Source organism: Nicrophorus vespilloides, unplaced genomic scaffold (assembly GCF_001412225.1).
Source record: "Nicrophorus vespilloides isolate i.1.1-1 unplaced genomic scaffold, Nicve_v1.0, whole genome shotgun sequence".
Lineage (NCBI taxonomy): Eukaryota > Metazoa > Arthropoda > Insecta > Coleoptera > Silphidae > Nicrophorus > Nicrophorus vespilloides.
In genome coordinates, this window is record NW_017097090.1 from 36,170 (window position 1) to 63,701 (window position 27,532).

At 31.7% G+C, this 27,532-nt stretch overlaps 1 protein-coding gene across 10 annotated transcripts; it reads right to left on the minus strand.

Annotated features, from left to right (window-relative positions):
• Positions 1–1,312: 1,312 nt before the first annotated feature.
• On the minus strand, positions 1,313–26,058 carry LOC108558877 (broad-complex core protein). 10 transcript variants are annotated; one of them, XM_017915921.1, is made up of 7 exons: positions 21,695–22,775; positions 15,960–16,161; positions 14,689–14,874; positions 13,904–14,606; positions 12,346–12,396; positions 2,423–2,659; positions 1,676–1,750 (listed from the first exon to the last, which is right to left on the minus strand). In XM_017915921.1, exons 2-6 carry the CDS (start codon positions 16,143–16,145, stop codon positions 2,439–2,441), a joined length of 1,347 nt encoding a protein of 448 aa, XP_017771410.1. In that variant the 5' UTR covers positions 16,146–16,161; positions 21,695–22,775; the 3' UTR covers positions 1,676–1,750; positions 2,423–2,438. The 10 variants fall into 10 exon arrangements, with proteins under 10 accessions (XP_017771404.1, XP_017771401.1, XP_017771405.1 ...); XM_017915919.1 differs by having other exon boundaries at positions 12,346–12,411; XM_017915915.1 differs by lacking the exons at positions 2,423–2,659; positions 21,695–22,775 and adding an exon at positions 25,934–26,058 and having other exon boundaries at positions 1,313–1,750; positions 12,346–12,411.
• Between the last annotated feature and the right edge of the window lie 1,474 nt (positions 26,059–27,532).

A 27,532-nucleotide genomic window follows, 5' to 3' on the forward strand; every position in this document is an offset into this window, starting at 1 on the left:
ACACTAAGAATTCTCTCGTACATTATCCATCAACAGTAAGAACCTACCTTACATATCCTAGCTAAAAGGGGCGAATCGGTGGCAACATCAAAAATTATATAATATAATTTAAAACAAAAACAACAACTTTGTTCGATTCTCTTTGCGACTTTCATCGTCGTCAGTGTTCGAGATATGCTCAAGGTTCGTAGAAGATATGTACAGTTTGATTAATAAATACACGTTCACACCAATCGCAGTATTTTCCTCAACATCAATTAATTTACATTCTTATTTATTTGCAATAAAATATAGAATTGATTTATCAGCGTTTCTCAAACTGGATGTAATTTGAACTATTCTTTTTTTGTAACTCCAAAGAGTTTTACTCATTCCAGTATTTAAAAAAAAACTGGTTTCCTTCAAATATTATTGAAAGTGTTTGTTTGAGAAACAGAAATTAATTGATATTTGAGGTGAAATATTGTTTTATGTAAGTAACTTTATATATAATATTTGTTTGATGTGTATGGGGGTAACGTTTTTCTTTTGTTTCTTTTTTTGATAGGTGCCACCGATTTGCGGTGATGAAAAAATAAAGGGTTTTGAACCGAATCACAGTAACGCAGGGGAATGGCGCCAAAGGCTGCTAAATATGTGATATTATCTTCTTTATATAATATAATATGATTTCATCTGGCATCTTTATATAATTAGTTAATAAAGATATGTTTTCTTTAAAGAGGGGGGGGAGGATAGTAAAAATTATCTTTTTTTTAATGTTAGTGGTGAGTGTGGGGATAATTGAGGGGGGTTATTTTAGGGGACATTTGGGGCTAAGTGGCAGCACTCACAAAGACATTTCGAACCGTATTTGTACTTGTTTGATTGTAAAGAGTCCAAAGAGAGAAAGAGCGTGAGAGTGTGAGAGAGACAAAGAAATATATAGCTCGAGTGGTGTTTCTTTCGTTTCAATTTCTTTCCTTTCTACATCTTCATAAATCTATATATGTGTATATAAATTTGTTTATAATTTCTTACTTTTTTTTTTTGTTAAATTTAGCTTTGAGGTAGATCTATCGAGCAGACCGCGATTGAATTTATATATATATATTTAATATATATATTTGTTAATATTTATATGTAGATATATAAATATATTGTGCTTCAATTCGTTTTCTTTTTTTGTAGTTTGCTTCTTCTGGTTCGAATGGCTTTCGGTTGCGTTTTTTTTTTTTAATTTGTGTATATAATTATAGTAATAGTAATAATAATTTAATTAATTTATATACCGGAGGAGGTGGTAGCGTTTCTTCTTTCTTCTTCTTCCAAAATTTTCTTCTTCATCATCTTCCTTCGTGCTTGCTTTTGTTTTTTTTTTTCGCTTGCATTTTAAAGAGAGATAGATAGAGAAAGAAAATAAAACTCTAGGGAGTTTGGATTTGTACTTGTGGTCACTGCAGGCGCGGCGGCAGAGGTGGCGGCCCCAGGACGCTCTTGATGGCAGTGGTCTTGAGGAGTCTCTTGAGCATGCCGCTGGATCCTCGATGCTGGAGACTCTTGTGCGTGGTCAGGGAGTTCTTGGTGCGGTACCTCCGGTGGCAGAACTCGCACACGTAGAGGGTGTCCGACTGTTCGTGCTTGTCCTGGAAGTGGCGCTTGAGGGAGTAGTAGCAGCTGAAGGTTCGTCGACAGTATGGACACTCCTGGGGCTCGTTGATGCCTCCGGAGGTCGGCGGAGGCATCCGTATGGGGGTGGCGGCGGCGGCGCCTGGAACAGGACGCGGTCAGAGAGCGAGAGGTGCTCGCGCGGTCACCGAGGGTGATTTTCGAGAGAGGGGGGGCTGTTCTAGGTTTCTTTTTTCTTTTCTTTACTTTTTTTTTTTGAAATCTTCGGTTGGGTGTTATCTTTCATTTTTAGTTGATCACGTTTACTTAAAAAAGGAATGAAGGGTCGGGGCACAGGAGTTTCAGGACTATGACTGAGGGTTTAGGCTTAGGGTTTGATGGGAGGATGGGATTTCGGGGGGTTTTTATTTTGGGGTGTAAGGTGTCGAGGTAGTCGCCGTTTTTCCATTTACCATCGATGGATTGGACGGCGGCCGACCTCGCATCCGCAGCCACAGCACATGCCAGCAACCCACAAAGAAGCAACTCAAGAGTATATATAACAAAGCGAGAGCGGGATGAGAGCGAACAAGAATCATATATTATATAAAAATAATAATAAATAAAAATAAAAACAGTGAGAGAGAGAGAGATAGAGAGATAGTGAAAGAGAGAGAGAGAGAGAGAGATAATGGTGATCGAGAAGAAGAGATGATAGAGAGTGAGAAGAATTGAAAGATATTGATATATAGATTGATTTGTTTGATAGAAAGAGAGAGATAGAGAGTGTGTGTAATTTGTGTGTTAGATCTTTTGGTGTCGTATTGGGGGTTACCTGGGGATCGGGGAGGCTAAAAGAACTTAATGTCGATGTCTCCAGGTCGGGACTTGTGGTATGTGTAGATGTGCGTCATGAGCGAGTTGCGAGAGCAGTACACGCGCTCGCAGATGACGCAACGGTACTCTTCCTGCCGTTCCGCGTGCTTGTCCGCGATGTGTCGCTTTAGGGACGCCTTTGAGCACAGCATCTTACCGCACAGCTGGCACGTGAACACCTTCTTGGGTGACGCCCCTGCAACAGCAAAACCAAGCCATGTCCGCGTGTTGTCTGGTCGCGCGTGTTGCCACCCTTTCCTTCCTTTCCATTCCATACCTTTCTTTCCACCTTTCGTTCCATCATCATCATCAACATCATCATCATCAATCGCACACCACATTCATCTCTACTCTTTCGCAACCTCGCGTTCATAAACTTCATCCCCCAGCATCAAAAGACTCTCATCTCTCATCACCTAACACCATCCACACACCGCATTCCTCTCTACGTCCAAACAACTATTCACATCGGAACATCCACCCAAGTATAATTTAGTCTACCATCGCAGTGATCAACATTTTTGAAAAGAAAAATAAACTTCCTAGGAACACCTATTTTCCAACAAAATCTCTTCCTCATAACACCTATATTACTTATTGACTTTCAAATATGAAAATAAACTTTTCAAAAAAAACTTGTTAAATGAACTTTTCGAAAACATCTAAAAATATTAATTATGAACTGAATTGAATTGGACATACATAAAAGTCTTTAGACTCTTTTTTTAATGTTTTCAAAATAATAATTTTGGTCTATTGGAACCAATTTTCCTCCTTGAAATATCCTTTAAGTAATATGAATAAATAGATTCTTAAGAATACTAATTTTAAAGTAGATTTAATTCGATAGGTATAAAACTTTTACTTTGAATATAATGAGCTTTCCTAATAATTAGAAAATTTTTATTTATATTTACAAGTTTTTACCAAAATGTATGAAATATGGAAATAAATAATCTCAAATATCCCTACTAATTATAGCAGAAGTGAAAACAAAACATCACTTAATAAAGTATAGATGAAATGTAGCATAATAGCCAAGTAAAATCTTAAATTATAAGCAATAGCTGTTAAAAATTAGACATAAAGCATGAAAAATTTGCTTCATTTAGTTATACACAAAAATTGATAAAATTCAATTTATGTTTGAAATGTTCGTAAAATTAATTTTCCTGCATCAACGTAGACTAAACTGATACATCCTTAGGTGCATTTTCAAACGCAACAGCATCTTTCAGAGTTATCTCTCAATCAAATTCATGACATCATTCTACACCATCCAAAAGTCCCCACTGTTTATTTTTTTTTCATTTCCCAGCGTCGGCCGACATCACAATCAATCCAACAAATTCAAGAAATCTTCATTTAATCCTATTTATATTTTTAACAAACATTTAATTTCGTATATTCAGAGCAGTGCATTGCATTGCAGTGCAACCCGAAATTTGTTATCTTGAAGATACAACGTGAAAACCTTCAACTTTGACCTTCCCCGATTTATAAACGAATATTTAGTTAATAACAAAAACAACGTGTGCACGTGATATTTTCGAAAATAAACTAGGAGACTTTGTCAGAAGTCAAAGATATAAGAATAATTACGTTTCCTTTCGTTGGTCTAATTAAAAATTCAACTTTGACCTCACGATTACAACAAATCTTCGCTTCTACGTTGTTATAATTATAATTTAAAAAAAAAATAAATATGTTTTTGCATCACGTAAACAAAAAAACTCTATAATTTGATTATTGCAACTATTCCTATAAATTATGATTAACTTAAGATTTCTTTGTTTGTAAGAATTGATTGTAATGTTTCCACAGGTATTCTTAATTCCAACGACCTTTTTCTCGCCGTTTTTTTTTAGTTTCCCGCAAAGCGAAAATTAGGAATTTGCTGGAAATTTAATTTGTTTACATTAATAAATATTAAATTCATTGATTGAGTGAAGTCAATTTTTTCCAGCAAATTCCTACTTTTTTTTCCTTCGATTTTTTTTTTGAAATGTCGAGTGAAATGTGACAGAAGCCAATTCAGCGCATGAAAATGAAAATTTTGGATTTTCGCCCGCCGGGATGAAATCGGAGAAACAAACACAAAAAAAAAATGTATAAATAGAGAGAGAGAGAATGCGAGATTAATTGAGCGAAAAGCGAAACAAAAACAAAAATTGGTGTGTCATAAAACAAAAACAAAAATATATAAAATAGGTAAACAAATTAAAAACGAAAAAAAAAAATTAAGAATGCGAAATTAGTAGTAGTACAGATGGAGGCGCTCCCAAGAGGTGCGAGTTTTGTGGGGGGGCGCTGATTGTTTCGCAGCCCCTGCGATGCGGGGGGGTTGACGTTTACGAACGCAAGTGGTGGCAACTCTCCGCGACCGATCATTAAGAAAAAAAAATAATAATAATAGTAGAAAAAATAAAAAATTAAAAAAAAAATAAAATCAGACAAAATAAAACAAAACAAAAAATCACAAAATAATAAAAAAAAAATAAAATAATTGGTGGTCATACATAAAGACAAAAAAGATTAATTTATGGGGGGGTCGGGGGTTTTTGTGGTTTTTTTCGGTTGTTTTTTTGAAGGGTTGTTGGTACTTTGGGTGGTCGTTTTGGTAAAACATAGCAGTTAAAAAATAGGGGGTTTTGGTTTGGTTTCTGTTTCAAAAACTTCTTTTGATCTTTGAAGAAACTATGTAAAAAACAATAAATAATAGTTTATAGAAATCACACAAGTTATATATAAAAAAAAATAAATAAATAAATAATAATTCTTATAGAGGGAAGAAACAACAAGCAAAATAAAACCCAAGCTGCTCGCCAATGTAAAAATATATTTGAACATAAATACAACAAGTACATTTAAAAAAAAATCCATCATCATCGTCATCATATATTGCATCAAACAACAACACATGACATGCTCATACGCAACTAGATAAAATAATAATAAGAATAATAAGAGACAAAATAAAAGAGTGGGATTAAAAAAAAATGAAATTAAAAAAAAAAGTTGTAGATAGTTAAAGTAGTTAATTAAATCAAAAGTAGAGTAATATATATATTTAGAAGAAGGAAATTCTCTCTACACAGGACGTTTTTTTTAATATATATATATTCTATGCTTTCTTTTTATTCCTCTTCAAATTAGGGTTCAGTTTAATTAAAATTTCAGTTACTCTTTTCTCAAAGAAGGTTTTCTTTCTTCCTTTTTTTTTTGGTTGCCAATTCGCCTAATTTTTACACCAATCAGTCCGAAATTATCAGTCTTAATGAATACTTTTCAAATAACATTTTTTTTTCTGTTTTTTTTGTTAGCTATACATATTATTATTAAACGAAGAACGACTCTTCGCTTTACGAATTTTCTTTTTACAATTTTTCAAAAATGTTTCCGTTTCAACAACAAAAAGAAAACGATATTCGTAAAGGAAAAAGAACCGTCCGTCTAAATTTTCCGTGCATTTTCCCCTTTCTCGCCGGTTTTGCTGCAAGAGCCCCCATACGCTAGGACACTTGATTTAAAAAAAAACTCTTGCAACAATTACAAAAAAAGTTTTTCGAAATGGGAAAAAGCCGCAACTTTTTTTTTGCATAAAAGTTTTATTATTTTCTTGGTTGCCGTTATTTTTTTTTTACAAATCATTTAAACAGAAATAATTATAATTATACAATAACAATCAGTCTTTCAGAAAGTTCAAAATAATAATAATATTAAATAATAATAATAATATATAATAAACAAATTAAAATAGTCCTGCCCTCTCGTAATAAGTTTTTTTTTTCTTCTTTTTCGATCAACTTTCGCACAAAATAATAATAATAATGCAATATAATAATTAAGAAGAAAGAAAGAAAGAAAATAAAAACAAAATAATAAATATATATATTTTATATGTAATAATAATAATAACATTAATTGATTTTTGCGTGTTTTTTTTTTGCTTTTTCTCGTATATCGATTTTTTTTTAAATAAAATTACTGGAAGAAATCCTTCACCGATTAAATCATATAATATATATTTATTTATATATATATTAATTATATAAATTAAATACGAGCGAAATCGCTGTTAACAAATTGTAATAATAATAATAAAAAAAAATATATTTATATTTACACCGAAGAAAGTTGCGTATTTATTTTCGATGCATTTTTTTTATTTGAATTTTTTATTGTTTGTAAGAATTTCCCTCGCTCCGGCTCTTCGTTCATTATTAATATGTTTAATTGTTTTTTTTATCACAGAGTTCCAGAAATAAGTCAACTAAAATTGCACATTGCGAAGGCCGAAAGAACAAGAACAATTTGCAAGAATTGCCAATAGGGCCGCACTTGGAGCTTAGGATTCTTTTTTTTTTGTTAAATAATTATCAAAAAAATAAAATAAAATTATATAATGCAAGCGAAGAAATACGCAAATCCCTTCGACCACACACACGAAAATTTAAAAAAAAAAAAACAAATATGTAGTGTAAGAAAAATTTAGTTTCGCTTTACAAGTTACGCAAGTTTTAGCCTTTCTTTCCTAATTGGCCTAATAATTAACGTTTTTTTTCTTCTCTTTACTTCTTTAATTAACTTTTCGTCATATCACAGAGTCCCAAAAAATATAAGTCGCAATTGCACGTAATTTCCGCACGAATTTACAAAAAAAAATGTAAAATAAAATAATTAATAATAATATTTATATATATATATAATAATAATCACGTAAAAAATAAAGTACTTCTATAAATATATATTTTTCAGCGCGTATCCAAAAAAAGTTTGGGAAAAACGCACGCATCACCTAAAAAAATCAAGTCTTTTCGTTCTACAAAAAAAAAAGAAAACCGTTTTGGCTTCAATTTTGGTTTTTCTTTTTATTTGGGTTAAACAATTGGCCACTTGCAAAGAAACGTAAACTTTCCTTTCAGAAAAAAAAAAAGAATAACTAAGATATAATTAATAAAAAAAAAATTAAATGCCTTAATCCTTAAATATGTATGTATATATATAATATATAATATATCTATAAATATAAAAATTTTCTTAAAGCTTTTGAGCTTGTTTTTCTCTCATAATAATTATGGTTTTTTTTTTACTCTCTGTCGGTTTCTCAAGCGCACATCATTTTCTTAAGAGATCCGACGACGCCGTTCGCGAGAACAATTAACAAATATATATATATAATAGACGCTTAAAAATTAAGTCAAAGAAGTATATAGATTATAAAAAAAAAATGGAAAAAAAAAATCTTGGATTAGATATAATTAATATGTCGATTATACAGCTTACAAATTAATTGAAACAAATAATATATTAATATGCTTTTTCTCATCTTCTATATAATAATAATAATAATTAATATTTAGTGTGTGTGTGTTTTTTTTTATCCAGTTTCGTTTATTACATTAAACACAATATATTCATTCATCGTGTGTTTTTTTCTTTGTTATAAACGGATTGAAGTTGCACAATTGCAATCAAATCATCCGTTTTTTTTTGTCTTAATTGTGATTAGGGGAGGTTTTTTTTGAGGGGGCTGAGTTTACTTGTAATATCAGACAGCTTGACGATTATTGATTGATTGATTAATTAAAATTGTAGTTTAGGGGGTTTTCGCTAAATATTATGTAATATGTGATTTTAATTATTTTTTTTTTCTTGCCTGGACTCGAATATTTGTTTATTTACAAAAGCGCGAGGAAAAAGTTTTTGAATTGAATTAAAAAATAATAATAATAATATATAAAGAAAATAAAAATTTGGGTGGGTGAAAATTAAAGTTAAAGGGTTTTTTTTTGTGTAGAGAAAACAAAACTTTTTCCTTGTTCCGCTGCGCAGAGGATGTATATATATAGAATAGTAGTAGGTGTGTTAAGAATTATATAATATTGATTTTTGTTACTTTTGCCTCCTGTGGTAAATGCTTCTGTGATTGTTTAAAGAATTTAATGTCCTAAAGACCTTGTGGCACAGAGTACACACTGCATTGTTGAGGGGTTGGAGATGTTGTTGCTCCTTGTGTCTTTTCAATGTGAGTTTGGTGCTCAGGAGTTTCCCACAGACGTCGCAACGATGGCTGGCCGACAGAGGGAGAGGCAGACTGATCCTTCTCACTGGCACACCGGGAACAATAACCCTAATTAGCCCTTAGGTCTTAATCTTTTAACAAGTAGAGCTTTAGACACTCACTTACGACCAATACCACAAAGCAAAAATAATAATAATAATAATATATGTAATCATAATAATAATAATCAAAAAAAAAATAATAATAAAATAAAAATAATAAGAGATAAAAAAAAACGTATAAAATATATAGAAAAATAAAACATTGGATAATAATATATAAATATATGTATAAAGATAGATTAGGTATGTGTGTGTATGTGGAGGTACAAGAACGAAATCATAATAATAATAATAAGAATTAGAGACGGAATGGATTGAAATTATATAAGAGAATTGAGTGTGCATCTTCGTTGTCCAGCTCAATAATGAAAAATTCTGTCTGAATTAATTCGTTTCAAGTCAAGCATGTCTTATACTACATTCTTCTGTGTATTATGGTTGAAATCCGTTAATTATAATTATAATAATAATAAAAGTGGGTCGTTTAAATTACTGATTAAAACTATTGAGAAAAAAAAAAACAATTCCCTTTCATCCCTTTTTTTTTTCGTAAAAAACAAATCGTTAAAAGTAATCATATAGTTTATATATTTATAAGAAAAGAAAGTGTAAAAGCGGAGTTGTTTTTTTTTTGCATGTCGAAGAAGTGCGATCTTCGATCAAAACTACTACTGTACATGAGAAGGTTACTCTTCTCGCGGGACGTTTGTACGAAGCCCTCAGTAAAAAAAATAATAATAATAATGATGGAGATGATTAACAAAACGTTGATCTCCTATGGGCTTCGTGGACAGTTTTAGTTTGTTTCTCTTGTTCTGTATTGTTTGAGTCGCGTTAGGTCGCTTCGAGTCCAGAAATTGAGAAGGTCACGACGACGCCTCCGCCGTTCACAAGAAAAACGAGTGGTGCTGCGGGATAATGTCGTCCGTCTTGACATTCTTGACGTTTCTGTGATAAATACTCTTATGATTTCGCAACGAGTTTAGACTACTGTAGACTCTCTTGCAAATGTTGCAAACTGGCTCTCTAGATGGCCTCATGTGGACATTCTGAATGTGTCTCTTCAGTCGGGTCAGAGACGACAGACTCTTGTTGCATGGTTGGCATCTGAACTCGTCCGCACCTAAACGGCAAAACCGCTCTCAATTTCTCATTCTTTTCTTTTATATTATAATATATATATATAATAATAATAATTTTTTTTTTGGTGTTGTGTGTGTTTTATTATATTACATTTGATATTTTTTTTTAAAGCAAAATTTTCAAAAATAATAATTCGTATACTAAATCAACAAATATCGTTCATATAAATATAATAAATAACAATCCGAATCCAACAAAGCTCTCAACTCGTATGTACAAAACTAATCAAAATCCCCCAGGCGCTCACATAAACCAAATATTAATAAATTAAAAAAATAATAAACATAATTGAAACAAGTGTTATTTACAATAAACAATTAGAAAAAAAAAACATCCCAATTTTTTTTTTGTAAGAATCATGCTTTTATACGTAATCTTTTCGTGACTGAATGAAATCTTTTTAAACTGAAATAAGTGATTTATAAATTTGAAAAACAAAAAAAGATAAATAAGAAGCGTTAAAGCGAGATTGATTAAGTGAAAGCAAGAATTTATTGTGATGAAACACTTCGAGTAAAAACATAACTTTTTCCAAAAAAAAAAAAATATGTAAGTAAATAATAATTGAATTGCGTTCAAAATTTATCGATAAAAAAATTGTATTCCATCTCAACAAACAATCGCTCAAAAAAAAAATAAATAAAATACTCCAAGCCCAAAAAAAATAATAATAATAGTAATAATATATAATAGTAACAAATAATAAGTAAAATTAAAAGTTAATGTTGTCAAAAAAAAAAGAAAAGAAAAAAATAAAACAAAAAAAAAAGAAAGAATTAATCACGACTCTCACTCACATATACTTTAAAGAAAGTTTTAAATCCTTGGCTAGTTTTTGTGTGTAATTATTGTATCATAGTAATAATGATAGGTTGTTGAGTTGAAACGACAATTTTTTTATGTTTCCATTTTGTGTGCATATTTATATATGTTAAAAATAAATATATATAAATATTGATATGTAAATATAAAATAAAGAGGCTAAACCAGATAAATAAATAAATATATAAAAAGAAAATAATAATAAAAAAAATAAATAGTAATAATAAACAGAAATAAATATTTCATCCCCCTACAATTAACGTTCGCTACAATATATATATAAAATATCTTAAAAAATACAGTTATAAAGAATACTTTCAATTCGTTCAAATTTATTTCTTTTAACAATTCTGAATGTTTAAAATTTATTATAGTTTTGATTTTCTCTTTGCAAACGATCCGAAAATATTCTTTATTTACAAGGTGTTTTTTTCTTTCTTTATTAAATCGCTCTTTATGTAAGCTAAACAAAATGTATAGGCTAGTTTTGGTTCATCCAAAGAAAACAAAGTAAAAAAATTAATTAAATGTATATAAAATTTCGGCGTTTTTTTTTATTTAAATATTTCGTATTCAATCGAGACTGAAAATTTCTTCCAAATGTTTTTGAAATGATGAAGAAATAATAATAATAATAAATAATTGGATTAAGAATAAGAGAATACCGCATGTCAGTATGTCTTTTTCCTCTCTCTCTGCAGATTTATATTCAAATTATATATTTTTTATTTCATTGCACAACTTGGGCGTCAATTTGCTCTACTTGTTCACTGTCTACTCTTGGCTTTGATCAAAAGAAAGTTTGAGATCAAGAATGACGTAGGCCGCAGATGTGTTTGTTGTTGTAGTGATAATAATTATAATAATAATAATTCGCATGCAATTTTCTCCTCCTTTTCCCGAAACGACAACAAACGAAAATAAATGAAAAATAAAATCATCAAAATATGAAAGTAGTTGAAACAAGAAACTGATAGAGAAATAAATGATCGCGACTAAAAATGGTGGCTCTTTTTTCGGTTCGAGTCTTTTGCGCTCTTCCGTAAAACAATTGGCTTCCCCAAAAATTTTGCGTCAAAGTCCGAAATATATATATATATATATCGAAAGAAAAAAAAATATAGTAAATTAAATTAATGATAAGTAGAAAAATTAAAAAATATACTTTTTTTTTAAAGATAAATAAATAAAAAAACAAACGAACACAAAAACAGACCAGGGACAAAACTTATACAACACAACACAATTGTTAAATAAATTAAAAAAAAACAACATTCCAAAAAAAAAAAAAAATACACATAAAGTGATTCTAAACTGCGGAGGGAATGCGTGGGAGTTTCTCGTTATAAAAGTGATTATTTTGTCTTGTTGTTGTTAACAAATAAAATTGATCGCGTTTCCTTCGCATTTCCTCCTTGCAGCTCCCAAAGTCACTTGTTTATTTATTTTTTTATTTTGGAGATCGTCGGAGAGCTTTTCTTTATTTTCTTTGTTTTGAGGGCAGCTTTCGGACAAAACAATCAAAAATAAAAAAATTTGAACTTGCTTATCTTTTTTTTTTTTTTTTGTTGGTGGTGGTAAATTTTGGGGGGGTGGTGGTGGCGGGTTTCGAGAGGGGGGGCGGGGTTTCAATTTTTTCTGGCGGTGGGGTATTTTTTTTGTTTTGTTTTCTTTTTTTCTCTTTTTTTTTCTTTTTTTTTTTGGTTTTTTTTTTTGTAAATGTCAAACATTAAATAATAAAACGAAAATAAATAGTGGTTAAATAAGTACGGAGTAGTTGAAAATTCTTACCTTGAGATGTTCCCGCCAGGCTGTCTCCTCCTTGGAACGACTGTCCGAGACCTGGAAGGAAGAACACTGATTGTTAGAAAGCAGTCAACCGGTTGCGTCAAGTTAACTGCCCGTCCCTAATAAATTGATGGTCCCGCAGTGGTGGGTGAGACAAATTCTACTTAGAGAGGAGTTATAATAATAGTAATAGACCATCACCAATTAGAGATAGGCTTCTACGAGATTTGTTAATATAATATAAAGCGAGGAATCTTCATCTACTACTTCACTCTTTTGTTTATTAGTTTTCTTAATTATTGTTCTATTAAGAGTTGATCTTGAGCTTTTGTCGGATGGCAAAAATCGATTTTTTCGTCATAGGTTTTTCGCTTTTCTTTTCACTTTTCCACTCTTCCAACGGACGTGAGAGTGAAAACTGAGTGCAGGCAGGATTCTATAGAACCGCGCTCCGCGACTACTCAAACACAACTGACCTAACCCAAGGTGAGTTGCAACTACTACTACTACTACTAGCTAAGTACTCTTGCTTTTGGTCGTCTCTTTTCTCGACGTGCCGCCTCTTCTTCGTGTGGCTGCACGAAGCACACGTACTCGAAATAACGCTCGCAATTACATCTCTCATCTCTAATTAATTACGCGCTAAACTGTCGTCCAAACGCATTTAGAAAATAACCAACGACTCGGAAACACTCCACAGCTAATTAAACATTTTCATTCACAATTGAATAATGACCTATTCCAATCTTCATATTAGATTTATATACATCTTATATAATCAATAATATTGTTATTATATTTATTCCAATTGAATAAATTTTAAAAATCAACTAGGTACTTCATAGTAGAAGACATTACATTTGCTACCATAAAATTAAGTAGCAAATAATTTATAATTTAATAATAGGAAAATCAATAATAATTTACACGACATACAAGTTCTTACATGCTTAAATTTCAAGTTGAAAAGTTTATGATATTGTGTTATAATTTATGTTTTTGTTAAGTAATGATTTTTATTTTTCAAAATCAGTTAATACTGAATGAATGTGTTGTCTTTGTATTAACCTATGTATTAGGTCCACTTTTTTCAATTTTAAAAATCCGCGCCAAAAGTGAGTACTTTCGACATATTCTTCGGTTCGCGTGCAATCAAGGGAATAAAGCATCCAAAGCTGTTCCCGATATTTGCGTAGTGTACGGTGATGATGTTATTAATGAATAGACAGCTATAAAGGATAATACAGTGATTAATTTGTTGTAATTTTCTGTTGCTGTGACCTCTTGTCCTCTTAATTTGGAAAATGGACAGAACTTATATTAATACTCAATAGAACAGGGGTGGACAAAGTGCCCGCATGTCTGATGTGTACACACATTGGCTTTAAATTGTTACTTTTCTTATGATCACGATGTTGGTAGTGATCAAAAGTTTGGCCATCCCTGCAATAGAAGTTTGTATCCTTTGTTGGGGTAAAAAGGAGTGAAGAAATTGTGAGTGCTCGAGAGAAGGAGTAGGTTAGTGCGCTAATCTAATATGAAAAAGGGAAAGTCTACGAACCTCCCAATGCAGCTGGATCAGCGAGGGTGGCCATGCTGAAGTTGTAGCTGCCGGCGGCGGTGGCAAACAGTTTGCTCTCATTGGGTGTGAGGTAAGGTCCGATGGGGCTGTCGTGGTCGTCGTGGTCACCGCCGCCGCCGCTGCTCCCAGAATGGGGTCCTTGCGGCAGATTAGGCCCGTTATCGTTAGCCGCCTCATTGGAATCGTTACTGTTCTCATCCTGGTTCGTCGTGCATAGCAGATCCATCGGTTCTGTCTTGATCTCATCCCTCGAATTATTCGTGGGCGATGGGGAGCTGGGACTCGAACCGTGCTCCGTCGAGCTGATCCCGTTACCCTCGATGTCCGTTTTGATAGAATTCAGTATAGGATTTACGTTATTCTTCATCGCCGTCGGCGAGAAATCTGTCGGTTGCGTCTGCGGCGGCTGATGGTGGGACAGGTTCAGCTCGTTGTTGTTGTTGTTCAAGTGTTCGTTCCGTGATCGCTTGTGGTCGCCCTCAGGATCCTGGCTTATCCTTCTGTCCCTGCGGTTCTGCATCGCCGCCCTCCGGAGCAGCTGATTCACGGTCGTCGCGCTGTGAGGCGGCGACGACGGCGACGTGAAGATCGACTCGTCCATAAGTTTATCGGGGAATGCCGGATGGTGATTCGACGAAGGCGTCTGCTGCTGGGCCCTGACCAGACTTTGTACATGCGCTAGCTACAAATTCGAAAGAAAAAAAAAAACATTAGTCAAAATCGAAATTATCAATAGATTTTTTTTTGCAGGATGATGCACGCACCTCTCTGTCATCTGCGTGTTTCTGCGTGAGGCCGCTGACCCGCAGGACCTCCGCAGTTTTGAGGAAGGACGAGAGTGATCTCTGGTGCACGTTGACCTCCCCATGGTATATGAATTCCACGAGTGCGTGCAGGTCTGTCCAGGCTACGTCTTGAAGGACTATCACAGGATGCTTACAAGGGGTTGACTGTAAAAAGATAAGAAAAAAAAAACATTCAGTTACAATTTTGTTGAAAGAATTACCACAATTTTCAGAGAATTTATTTGAAAAAATAAAATAAAAACAACAAACAATTTGCAGCGCTAAACCCGAACCTGTTGCACAGAATCGATCTGTGGAAACGCTACCAAACTACATAATATGAGCATCACACAATATACACGTTCGTTGCCGTTCAAATACTCAACATATGTTAGTACTTGACAATTAATTTGAAAAGTAACTACATTTTTTTTTTATGAATATCATCTACTAAGTCTGTTAATTTTTTTTTATGATTAGATATGGACTTAATATTAAGTTTCTAATATGCAGTTAAAAGTAAAGCGTGTCATCATGTTTAACCTTCAATGCAAATGCTGATTAATCATATGAGTAAACGCACGTATTGTTCCTTGTTCTTGAAACAAAGCTGCGATAATTGAAAGAAAATTTGGCTTCTGCAGTTTCTCTTTGATGTTCTCGTTATTTAACAATTATTTTTTTCACAAGAAAACTGAGTTTTTGTTATAATTTTGATAAAATGTTTGTTCTTGTTTAATAAAGACTGATTGATGAAAATGTAAATTAGAAAGATAATGTTAATATTAATAGTTTATAATTACAGCATAACGACTTGCAAACGTTTGTAATATACGCGCATGCAACGCGCGGTTCTAGTCAAATTGATAGTCTAATTGAGCATAGATTAATACTTCAGCGTGCATAGACGGATCGTTATCAGTACAAACACTTTGACCTTTTTCCTCGAGATGTTAACATTTTATGCATTGCGCTCCGCAATCAGCCGAAAATATTTATAGTTTCCTTTCACATAAAGCCACAAACGTACGATAATTGAACCTGATAATCTCGTAATCTCTGAGAGCCAGTTTCCTGTTCGCACTTATTTTTATTTACTTATTTTTTTCTAACAATGACGTAATAACTGAATTTTTATTTTGAAAATTGAATTATTGTATAAATTGAAATCCCGACAACTAACATCTCGACAGTATCAAAATGTCGGGATTTTGATTAGAATTGTATAGTAAGAATAGTTTTGTTGTTACCTTAAGTAATTCTCTGAAATATGGACTGCAGGCTGACAGGACGACCCGATGCGCCTTCAGGCTCTTCCCGTCGCAGGCCAAGGTGACGTCGACGAAGTCCTCATCGTCCCTCAGATTCTCGAACGCCGATGTTATACTACTCTGGTAGTTGTTCCAACGTAGACAGAAATGTTGTGTATCTACCATCGTTAACGTTAATTACCTGCAACCGAAGAAACGAAACAAAAACATAACGTAAATAAAATATTGTTATTTCTCTCGCTCGAATTTTCCATTAAACTTCACACAGAATAAACTTAATGTAAACATATTTTCGCGAAATTCCAATAACACGAATCATACACATTTCGTTCGCTAGACGACCATCATCATCTCTTTCTTTCTTCGTATCTTCTTTTTCTCATCCTTCAACGAAAATAGATTCTTTCATTTGCACCGAATAAACACATTTTCACTTTTTATTATTGTTCTTCGGATTCTTCTCTTGACTTTATTCTTTTTTTTTGCATGCGAGTATTTGCTTTGGCCTCTTTATATTTCTGGACCCTCGTTCCATTCCAAAACCAACAGGTTCCATTTTTAGCGAGAAAATTAACACGTCTTTAATTTCTACCATCAATATTCGGCACTATTTGCACACTTAAAAGCATCATTTCCCAACACTGTTTGCATTTGATTAAACCCGTACAGCCAATGGTAAATATTCAAATAATCTTCTTAACCACAATCAAAGTAATTAACACAATTCTTATTTCAAATATTAATTGATTGAAATATTTCAATACAAAACATAATTATTACATAAAAAAGTACATATTTCTGTTATATTTAAAAAAAATTGGCCGAACGAAAGATTTAAAATTTAAAAAAATATTATAAAATCAATGATCAATAGCGTTTTGTAATAGTTATTACAAATTAGAATTATATTTTGTAAAAATAATTATTCAATGATAACTCAGTTTTAATTCTATTCGAACGCGTTGAAATTTCTATGCAGTTTCTAATGTTACCCGGCGCATCCACAATAATGTTAACACGAGTATAAATCTACTAACATAAAATTATCATTTTCTATTTTAATTATATAATTTGAAATAATTGTTGCTTTATCTTATGTAAATCAATTAATTGTATATAGTTTAGTTTATGATTAGGATTTATGTGCTCATTGTAAAATAAAATCATAAAAAAAAGAAGAATTGACTTGAAATAGGAATTTATTAGATAATTAATTTAAAATTGTTAAAGAAATTGTTTAAAAAATGAATCAATGAAATGGCAATTATACTATTAGTATGGAAATTAACTAAATTGGATGAATTTGTTACAAATTTGAATTTGACACCTGTCAAACGTTTGCGGCGAGCGGGAGTTTCGAAAGTGACAGGTTCGCAAGAAAAAAAAAGTTTCTTGAAATAGTTACCCATAGTTGAGGTAATGATTAGTCCAAAATAGATGAAGGTAGTTTGGAAAGGGGCACTTGTTTTAGCACCGACTCGTCGTAACTGTACTCGATAAACTATACATATTGTTTATGGCGATTTGCATATGGAGCGATGATAATGTTCCACTTGGTCTCTGTTTGTATGTATAAACAGTCGATGAAGTTGAGAGAAAAAAAAATATATATAATCGTAATAGATCGTCTCGGGCGGTGCGCGAGAAGATCTCGATGAATGCGCGCGAAAAGCCGCGGAAAACTCGAAATAAGAAGCACACAAAAAAAGCACAAGAGCAGCGGAAAAAATGGGTGAAAAACGAAACGAAAAGTGGCGGCACGGAACACTGGAAGCACGCGGACGGCGCCGTCGACCGGAAACGGAAGCGGCGGAAAACTGCAGACGTCGTTGCCGCGCGGCCCTCTTTCAATCATTAAAAATAAAATTCGCGCTGCATGAAGAGACGAAAAAACATATTCATTGGCTATTAGAACGCGCCGGTGGGGGGGATGCGAAAATATGGCCGCGAAAAATATATATCTGTGTGGGTGCGTGTATATATATATGTATATATACATCTATATATATATATATATATATAGTATACACATTGCGCGGAAAGGGAAAACTCCGACGCTGCGTGCGGGGGTGCGTCGCGACGCCGGGCCGCGACCTCGACGGTCAATGGCAAATCAACGACGCATCAGCTAACGAAATCATTCGATACATTATTCCCGCACGTTTCCTCTCTTTCTCCATTTTTATTCACGTTTTTTTTTCTCCATCTTCCATCCATCCACCTCTTCCTCATTTTACCAACACTTCCATTTTCTTTTCATGCTTCCATTTCATTCCATAATCGTTTCCTTGCACTTCTCGTTTCCACCGCCACCGAAATGCAAAGCAGGCCCACGAACAATGCGTATAAATTAATGATTAATATGTTGAAAAATGCGGCTGGTGGGTGGCGCTCTCTCGCACAATGCAGAAAAATAAACCTTAATACCCCCGGCTTCCCATCTACGACGTCGTTGCGAATAACCCAGATCTCGAAATAAATGCCGAAAATATACGTGCAACGAAAAAAAATAAATATATATAGAAGTAGATGGACGAAATCCTTTGCCCAGTTGGTTGCCTAAAACCATTTTTTTTTCCTGAAAAATCACTTCAATTTCTTAAAAGCTTTCAATCCAAAAAGAAAAACTTTTGAATCTTATACATGCAATTTGTCTTCGTTATAACAGAGTGATATTTTTATTCTTGAAAGTCTCCTTTTCATTTTACGTAATTTTATATTAACTATTAGTTGTTTTTTCAAATTATTTAATATTTAAAAAAATAACATAATTATTACAAGATTCTAGTTTTTCGTTCTTGTAAAATAAAAATATATGCTTAATATTCACTAAAACAATATTTTTTAATTGTTTATTATATAAATTATGAAATATTATTGTATAAAACAAAAAATCTAATAATCAAATTAAATTGTAATTATAACAAATTATATAATTTTTTTTTGTGAACGGAAATGCGCGCATAGTGTTGCATAACCGGAGGGGGTTAGAAAAAAAAATATACGCACGTCGCTCGTACATATGTACATAATCGATTTTCGTCCCATTACCATATCCTCTCCCTGCTTCGCTTTCATTTTCCCCAATTTCGCTTTTGTTTTTCACTCCTTTCCCTCTTCTACTCTATTTGTTTTTGTTGTTTTTTTTTTCACCACCGACCATCATTTTCAATGCCGCCCATCCCGCCTAGGATTAATTGAATGGACTAATTGATCGTCCGGACGAAGCTACTAACCGTTTCGCCGGTTGCCACGAGCTTATGTAATTATGTTGATATGTTACACAATATTGATTTTTTTTCCTCTCTCGACGTTTTGCTGTCTCTGGGCATCATTCCATCCGTACACGGTTATTATCATCCGCCAAGTTAAATATATATATATACATTATATACACACACATCACATTTTTTATCTAACACCAATTCCAGATAAAAAAAAATGAAATAGTTGATAATAAAAACATTTAATAACAAACATTTCGTACTTTACGATCATCGTTATTAATGTTGCTGTTGTTGTTATTAACAATAAAAGGTAATAATTATAAAAAATTTACAAGTCCAGAAAACTGATCAAATTAGATCTATTAAATATCAACAAATTTGACAAACTTTTTATCGAAGATTTCATCCGGATTACATAATTTCGCGACGATTCTATTGCATTGTCTCTGGCCGATTAGTAGATAAAATAAAAATAAACCTTTACTTTTTTTTATCAGCGAGATGATGTAAAGATTACAACGTTGCAACTATTTACTTTAATTCCTGTCACTTCTTGTATATTTACACGTACGCGTCTGCATCGAATTGGATCATCCTCAATGTATTTACGTAACTAATTACGTATTAATATGTTAATGTATTTTTTTCTTCTTCTTCTTCTTCTAAAGAGAAACCTAATTTTCAGATGAAAACAAATGTCATAAATATTTTGAAGACGAGTAAACACTTCGTCTCGAAAAACATTTCAATGCACGAACGTTATTATTAATTTGTATCCCTAATTCTCTCTCTCATTTCACAATACGCCTGAGACACAAAAACATGTTTATATATTCGAATTAATAACAAATCATTCATAAAACAAACAAAAAAGTTCAATTAGATATTTTTCTTGTATTGGGTAGAAATCAATTGTCTTCAAATACAAATGACGTTAATCTAAATCCAAATTGCTTTGTTAAGTATAATTCAGTTTACTTGAACTGTTTTTTTTTATTATTATTATTATTAATGCATGCACATATCCCGAACAAACAATTGACGTAGACTCGAAATTATGCAAATACCGAAGTTGCAAAATAATGCATCAATAGAAGTTTCGTTGAGGTGTTTCATTTCTCTTTTTTTTTGTTTCAGTCTTTGTTATTTACGTTGCTTATTTATATTGTTTTTTTTTTTGGCAATTTAAATAATGGATGTTTTGGCGGTCGAGCGCAGGGCCGGACCGGGCGCGAATTCCTAGGGTTTGCGTCTATTAATACCTGTTACCAATGAGAGAGAGATAGTCCGTAAATTCCGGTTATTTGTTGGAACTCCCCGGCCCAAAAGGGCCGTCGACCGTTGCCCTCGCACGCCTAATTAGGCACGCACCAAGGGCTTCGGAAGGATAGGTTTTCTTACCCGTTTTTTTATTGCATAAACGCTCAAATTGATTACGTAATAAAACTAATATTAATTTTAATATATAATTATTAAGATTAAATTGCAATTCGAAACTAATTTATGAATGTTTCTATTCTATTATTGCTATTTAAGAATTGTACTTTTGGATGCAACATAGATCCAAGGTTGTTTTCATTGCAATAATTTGGGTGCTTCTAAATCATATTTTTATACGCAGATTGTATCAAAACAACAAGTAAATCATTGTTATTTTGTTACGATTTATATTGTTATTTAATCGTTGTTTATTTCATGGGTTTTGGAAAATCCGAAAAATATTGTTATTTACCGTTTATTTTTTATATAAAATATAAAATTAGAAAATTAATTTTTAAATTTGTTTTTTTTTATAGTCTAGGATTTACGCAAATAGAAATTAAATAACAGAGATTAGTCCAATTTCGAGTAATTTAAAATGTATATAAAAAAAGAAACATTTAACAAAACAAGAAATGCATAGTTGTTATTTACTAGTAATTTTTCTAATAAATTAATCAAATTAATAATTCAATTTGTGGATTATATAAAAAATACTTATTATTTAATTAGAGGTATTATAATTGTTGTTTTAAAATCTATGAATTATTTTCATACAAAAACGTGGAGAAATACTGATTAATTGTATTATTTAGAGGGAAATTTCGAAATGATAGGAAAACCAGGAAACTTTTATTTAATTTAGATTCCAATGAAATCTTAGAAATTGAGGATTTATATTAAAATTGTTATTGACATCTGTGATTCATTTATATATAAAAAAAACAATATAATGAAATAAATGATTGTTATTGAATTTTATATAGTTTTTTTTGTGTGGAAATAACTAAAAATTATATTGAAATTATTTAATTAGAATAAACCAAAGTTAATTGAGGACGTATTTTCAATTAAAGATTTATTTATAATATAAAACAATTATAAATAAATCTTTAATTGAAAATTCAGTTGAAAATTGAATTTAAGTGCAAAAAAGTTGAATTTAAATTTTTTAATGAATTTAATTAAAAATTTAGGATTAAAGGAATAGTTGAAGTTGTTATTTACCTTAGAAATGGAGCGAGTGTTGTACGAAAACAAAATTTGTTTGGGAAATAAGTATATCCATGTTCTAATGTTTGCCCAGGGTGAGAAACGTGTTGCACTTCAACGTAGCTGCATCGCCGTACTTGTATTATAATATACTTGGTTTATTCTTTTTCGGTTCTCGTCCTGCAACTGGCCAGTCTTTATTTTCGCCTGCTTCGGAGGCCGGATGTGTGTATTCGCGTGTTCAGAATAAAGAAGTACGAATATTATTGGGGTTGCGGAATTCCCGTAGCCGTTTTTATTTTTGTTGGACAAAATGAAAAAAAAAATTATCCTCCGTTCCGAAATGTACAATTATTTGATGGATAATGTAAACTTGAAAAATTCAATTTTTTCTTTTCTTATATTGTTTGTTGCTTGTTGTTGATGGTGTCGTCCTTCCTTAGTTGCTGCCGCTCGGTTTCGGCGTCGCGAAAAAAGGATAATAGTGGTGGTTGTTGTTGGTGGTGGTGTTGATGATGATAAAAAAAGCTGTGATCGCACTCGCACCGCACAAAGCACCGTATCATATCAGCTCGAACCCGCGACTGCGTTTATATTAAAAATTCAAACGCGCAAAAAATGACTGCTCGCTTATTCTTTATTGGGACATAGCTATGAGACATCTGCCGTAATAAGCCAGCACTAAAAAATAGTGCGTTCCGCCCACCCCTCCCCTATTCCAAATGAAAATGCGCAGAATAAAGAGTACAGGCCCGCAATTAAAAATGTCAAAATAAAAAACGGCCCGTCGCGATCCGGCCCGATCCTCCGACCCGGCCCACGGACCCGGCTCTCCGCTGGAGGGTCGTACCCGACGCGAGACCCGTGGGACACCACCGTCCGGCGCCGCCCCCCCACCTCCGACGCCGCCTCCCGCGCTCTGCCGCCACAGACACACGCACACGCACGCATTTGCAAGTAAAAAGCACACGCACACACTTACACACACACACAACACATACACAGAGAAAGAGAGTCTAAACAAAGAAGAAATTTGCGAATCCAAGATGCAATATTACGCGCGCTGCGGCGGCGGCGGCGTCGTCGTCGGTTAATGAGTGAAATCCCCACCCCTGCGCGCACAACCCCCTTCCCCATTTCCACTAAAATTTTACCCCAAAAAATCATTACGTTCTTCTTCTCGTTTCGCAGTGTTGGTTGTGTCTGTATGTGTGTGTACAGGGGTGGGGGTGTGCGGGCGCCGCCTCCCGCGCATGAACATTTTAATTTCTCGTCGGGCATAGAATAAATACGCGCGCGGAGGCGGCTGCGATTCGGCGGGGGCCCACTATTTTTCCCCCGCACATTTTCGTTTCGCCAGGCCATATTTTATTGATTTTATAATCAATATCGTAATAAAACCTGCAATGTTTTCATCTTTATTTTTCCCCCAGCATCCCTGCTGTACACTGTTGTACGTACACACATATATATATACGCACGCACACAAAACGCCGTAGCCGCTGCTGCCGCCGCCACCCCCGCCAAACACACTCTCTCTCTATCCCGTACACTACCTATTCCGTTACATTTTTACAGCCGCCCCTTCGCAAAAACCGCCGCCCCCGCGCTCTCTTCCGCCTTCCATCCGTCCCCCCGGAACCGGGGTTCGAAACCCTCCTCAGTCGCTCAATATTCAAATTTTGCTCTAATGTTTTTAGCACATACAATACACGTAAAAAAATTTAATGCTTCTTGCTACGTTGAATTTCGTTAATAAATTAATTAATTAATCAAAAATATGAAATAACTAATTAAATCAGTTTAATTTTTTTTATTTAAACAATAATCTAAATGATGTTTTCTAACCTTTATACAAATTTCTATTTTCGAATCGTTTTTCTCATACTAAATCTATTTTATTTCAATAATTAATGATTAAAAATTAGTGTAACAATTCTATTTGTATTTTTATGAAAAATAATTGTGTTTTACAAAAATCCATTTTTTTTTGCACAAATATATACATTTTCGTGTTTTCTAACTTTTATACGAAGATTTACAATAAATGCAATTTCGAATTATATTAATTTACATAAATGCGATAATTACGATTAATTTTTATTTAAACATTATTCGAAATTGTGTTTTCTAACCTTTATACAAATTTCAATTTTCTCATACTAAATCTGTTTTATTTCAATAATTAATAATTAAAAATGATATCATTAGTGTAACAATTCTATTTCCCAAAAAAAATAATGTATTTTTATAAAAAAAAATGTGTTTTCTAACTTTTATACGTAGATTTACAAGAAATATAGTTTCGAATCAAATTAATTTACAAAAATTCATTTTATTTTAAAACATTTTTTTTCACCCTACTGTAAAGATTCTTCTTAACAAATATATAAATCTTCAAGTGTTTTCTAACCTTTATACGAAAATATACAAGAATTTTCTTTTTAACTTACAAAAACCCAATTTTAAACCAATTTCTATTTTTCAATTATTAAATTGTTAATTATTTTTATTTTTACATTTCTTTATAAAAATATTATTTATATTGAGTTTATACGATAAAAGAGTCAAGTAAATTGAAAGAATGTATAAAATTTACGTATTTTTGTTGTATAATTTTCTAACATTTTGTGCATTTTTTTTATTTGGACCTGAGTTTTCAAAACTTACTAAAACATATAACGTTGTATCATTTCTTTTTACAAAATTCAATATATAAATTAATTCTTCAAATGATTACTACAGTAAGAACATTATATTTTACTATAAAGTTAATAATGAATGAATCTAAAGTTTCTAAAACTACCAAAAATCACTTATGTTTATGTAACATCATTCTTCTAATTTATATATTAAAAACATTATGTTTTACTGTAAAACTGATGAATGAATCTAGTAAGATTCCACAACACTTACACGTTCTAATGTGACAGGAGTGTACATAATGTTCTAATATAAACATAAAGTATTAAGTAGGCTATATTAAACGCTGAATCTCTAAACCAAATGGAAATGGCGTGTAATTTATGTTGACGATAGACATGCTAATACGATAGTAATTAAAAAAAAAAGGAACGAAATATATTCTAATAGTTGATATATTTATAATTGGTTTAATTTCGTAGAAATCAACACGAAACAACAAAAACATCATTCAGCATGGAAGTTGTTACATTTATTTACCATTTAAGATTCCATTAAAACAAATCTAGTAGTAGAAACATACATATGTGTTAATCATCTTTTTCACAAATCGGAGCGAAATGTTTCTATTTTCATTAGATAAGATTGAGCGAAGAAACTAGCCGATTTTATGTTTTGATTTGCGAACTTCGCATCCTACTCGCATTTATTTTTCTTTTATTTCTGCTGACCGACTATTTGATTATAAATAGAATCCAAATGTTTATTTATGATGTACATTAGTTCGAATGGACACTTCTTCGAATATCGCTTACCAAACGAAATCGATAACAGTTTTTTTAATTAATCATCATAAACAAAAAATTATAATTAAATTTTTAAGAATTTCGTTAATTTAAGCATGGGAATACGGCATATTTTATTGGTGATGAGACGTTTGATTCATTACAATTGTTTTTGTCGTCGAAAGCTCGCGATATGAATAATTGCCGGCGAGTTACATAACAGCACGAAATCTAATTTTAATTACGTTATCACGTCCACTTCTAGTAAACATTTTGATACATCGATGCATGTTTTTAATTAGATACTAGAAATGTAGTGAAACTAATTAAAAGTCTCAGTTCATGTTATTTCTACTAAACTCATCTTAATCAGCGCAATAGTTTTGCGAAACGCAGCAGAACGAACAAAAGAAAAATTATAAACGAAAGCAGGAAGTAAATATTATTATTTTTCATCTCGATTAATAAATGCAAATATATAAATTTAAAAAAAAATCCCAAAATAATTTTATTTTAAATTTGCTTAATCTGTTGAAAACAAATATTTATAGAAATTTTATGCAATTAAGTTTCAATGTAAACATCCTTGTTGTTCCAAAAAATTTTCATTGACATTTGTTTTGAATTCGATAATGGAATAAACCGAAAAAAAAAACAGTAACAATGCAAAGCACGGCGTGAATTAGAACCGAATAGTGAAGAGAATACAAATTTGAGAATGCAAAAATGTCTTTGGTTTTTTTTTTTTTGGTAATGCGATGAATAATTTTCTATTGTTCGTTTCTCAAGTGCGATTTTTTTTTGTTTGTTGCGCAGATTAGCTCACCTTCGGTATTATTCATTGTTTCTGCTCTGATCGGATTTGCACTTTTGCTGTTGTTTTACCAAAAAGACTGAACTATTTGACTTCTATGGAGAATACTTGAATCTGCTCATTAGCATCCAATAAAAGCACTAATCGCGAACCGCTGAACTACAAAATAAGCATGTGCATTTGAAATCGAAAAATATTGTTTACTGTATTTGCCGCATCCGAACTTCACAGTTTTCTATAAACAATCCCATTCGTGCACACGATTCTAATCAACGATGTGTTTTCTTCTCTCCAACGCACATCTCTCGCATTTGTTATGAATATTATCTAATATTCCAGAAAATTTATATGAAATCTCCTGATGCATTAATTATCAATAGACACAAAAATATTGACATTAGACTCTTTTATCACATACATTAATCTACAAAATTGTTATCTTAATATGTGAATCTTCTAGAAATATGATACACATTGAATTGGATATAATTGATGCGTTTCTAATAATTAATTTTACTGTTTTAAAGTTGTAATTTTTGTAAAAAAATAATATTTTTTGTACGTTTAATTCCATTTTTTAATCTAAATAAATATATACAAAATTTATATAATAATTTAACTTAATCATGAATTTTATTGTTTAAAAGTTGGGAAACACTGCTGTATACAAACTGAATACAAAAGTAAAATATTTTTACATAATTTCTAACAACTTGTTTAAATACATATTTTTTTAGATTTAACGTGTTTTTTTTAAATTATTATTAATAATATTTTCAAAAAAAGCAACTGAATTTTTTATTTTTATCTTAATTGGAAATAGTTTTCATTTTTATTTTGTTGTAATTATATAAATCACTGTACAAAATGTAAATAATTTTTATAATTTGTTATAATTTATAGATGAAATAATTGCAAAAAAATATATATAATTTTTCTTATTAACATTTTTCTATTAAAAACGCTTTAGTATATAAAATTCAACTTATTGTGTATTTTGTATACAAATTTATCATAATTTCTTTTTTTTGTATAAAGTGAATAATATTATTCGAATAATATGTTTTGAATACTCGATTATTATTTGTCGATGCTCATTAAATAAATTAGCGAAGAAAATGTAGTTGTAACAACAAATTGAAAACACACAATTTTGTTGTTGCAATTATACAAATTATAGTGTTGTATCGACTAATTAATATAGAAAAAATAGACCTAAAACGAGTTTATTTCAAATTATTGTGCAAGCAATGAGTTTGTGAGAGAAATTACATAATAAAAATATTGAAAATGGATATTCAATTGAAAAAAAAATGTACAAAATGATTGTTTAAATGCGGATGGTATTTTGTAAAGTGTTTGTTTGAAATGTAACACCGTTTAAATGTGAATTCAAATTTTAACAGCGCAAATGTATCAAATGAAACAAATAGTGTACATTTTGAGGATAATTCCACTGTTATATAAATTTATATATAAATATCGGAAATTGCATCCCCCAAAACTGGATTGTATCCAATAACACCTATTTGTATAAAAACAAACGGATATTTCGTAAATATATATAAAAAAAAGTTTTTTTTCTGTCATTCGTCATTTTTATATTGCAAG